This window comes from Leiobunum rupestre, chromosome 5 (genome assembly GCF_980474605.1).
Source record: "Leiobunum rupestre chromosome 5, qqLeiRupe1.1.hap1, whole genome shotgun sequence".
NCBI lineage: Eukaryota > Metazoa > Arthropoda > Arachnida > Opiliones > Sclerosomatidae > Leiobunum > Leiobunum rupestre.
Genome location: NC_143388.1, coordinates 51220217 through 51221875, shown reverse-complemented (window position 1 = coordinate 51221875; position 1659 = coordinate 51220217). Strand labels below are relative to the sequence as shown.

Sequence of the window (1659 nt, the reverse complement as noted above, 5' to 3'; positions counted from 1 at the left end):
TTTAATCGCAATGTGGGAAACTTGGAAGATAATGGATGTTCTAAATATAGTTATCTCAATAAATTAGCTTTGAAATTTAATTGTAAATATCACACTGGAAATAAGAATTGCACTTGTATAAGTCGCGGCAATTAGCGCAGTTTTTCAATGAAAGTAGTAAAACTGACTAAAAATTGTTTATTCCATTTTAAATATTTTTTTATTTAAACACATTTTGATCGGCATACTATCAATTTATACCGCTAGAACCGAAACCTCCACATCCTCTTTCAGTTTCATATAACAGCTGTCGATTAAAGAAATCACGTATAAGTCTTTTTTATGTAGATATTAAATTGAATAAAACTTACTTTACATTCTACAGCTGATGGGTATATAATACATTCACAAATCAGTTGTGCTATCTTATACCCCCTCCTAATTCTATATTTGGAATTTCCATGGTTGAAGAGAATGACACAAACGTTCCCAGTATAGTCTCGATCAATTACACCCGCAAGTACATCGATGCCATAATGTAGCGCAAGACCGGAACGGGGTGCTTTAAATTATTATAATGATAATATTAGAAGCGTGAACTAAAAATCTTAACTAAATAGGAAGATAAATGCTTACCTATGCGACCGTACGTGCCCTGCGGTACTTTAATAGACAAATCCGTCTTCACCATAGTCCTATCCCCAACGCCTATCACATAATCATAAGCGGATCTCAAATCCTTACCGGCCGACTGTGTAGAAGCGCTTGTAGGTGTAAACGCAAATTCAGTTAACTGAACGAAATTAACTTTCATTATAACGAAATTAACTTCCATTATAACAAAATTAACTTCTATTATTAAATGAGAGAAAGAATAACTCGTTTTTTGAACGTGAAATCCTTATATACAGGTTCGGAGGAAAACTCAAGTGTTTTCCATTAACAATTGTATATTTTACGAGCTTAATAAAATGGTTCTGATTAATATGAGATTATCTTTTGAAGCTATTTAAAATACTTAATATTCTTTAAAAAGAATTCCACTTTCATATTTAAAAAAGAAAACTACTTAAACAGTGATTCCACCATTTGACGAAGACATTGGTGCTATTTAAAATACTTAATATTCTTTAAAAAGAAATCCACTTAAACAGTGATTCCACCATTCGACGAAGACATTGGAGCTATTTAAAATACTTAATATTCTTTAAAAAAGAAATCCACTTAAGCCATGATTTCACCATTTGGTGATAAATTAATTAATTTAATTGGAAAGTTTTCAAGGGACCGATTGTCCTCTCAAGTGATTTAGGTTTTTTTAGTATAAAAAGCCGCGAATCCTCATTAAATTTATTCATTCTTTCCCTTCTATCGAGTTAAAGTAACAGTAGCAGCAGCATCATGGGAGAAGCAACACCAGTAGACATGAACGTGACGAAGCAGGTACGTAGATTTTCGGTACTTAAGGAAACAGTTGAGGGAAAACCAGATTTCCGATTTACCTTTCGAACACTTGAAATTATAGTTGAAAACTATCAAAATTGGTATCTTATAAAAATTGATGTTAACCAAAGTAAACGCTACATCGATGTGCATTTAGCTACGCGCGTCAATATTAAGAAGTTTTTTGAGCAAATGGGACCGAATTCAATTTTTTTTATTAAGGTAGGACCATTTTTT

General features: G+C 32.2%; 1 protein-coding gene across 1 annotated transcript; it reads right to left on the bottom strand.

The window, feature by feature from the left end:
• Nucleotides 1-229: 229 nt before the first annotated feature.
• On the bottom strand, nucleotides 230-814 carry LOC149945244 (deoxyuridine 5'-triphosphate nucleotidohydrolase-like). The gene is made up of 3 exons (XM_090176453.1): nucleotides 616-814; nucleotides 351-541; nucleotides 230-286 (listed from the first exon to the last, which is right to left on the bottom strand). Exons 1-3 carry the CDS (start codon nucleotides 812-814, stop codon nucleotides 230-232), a joined length of 447 nt encoding a protein of 148 aa, XP_090032579.1.
• Between the last annotated feature and the right edge of the window lie 845 nt (nucleotides 815-1659).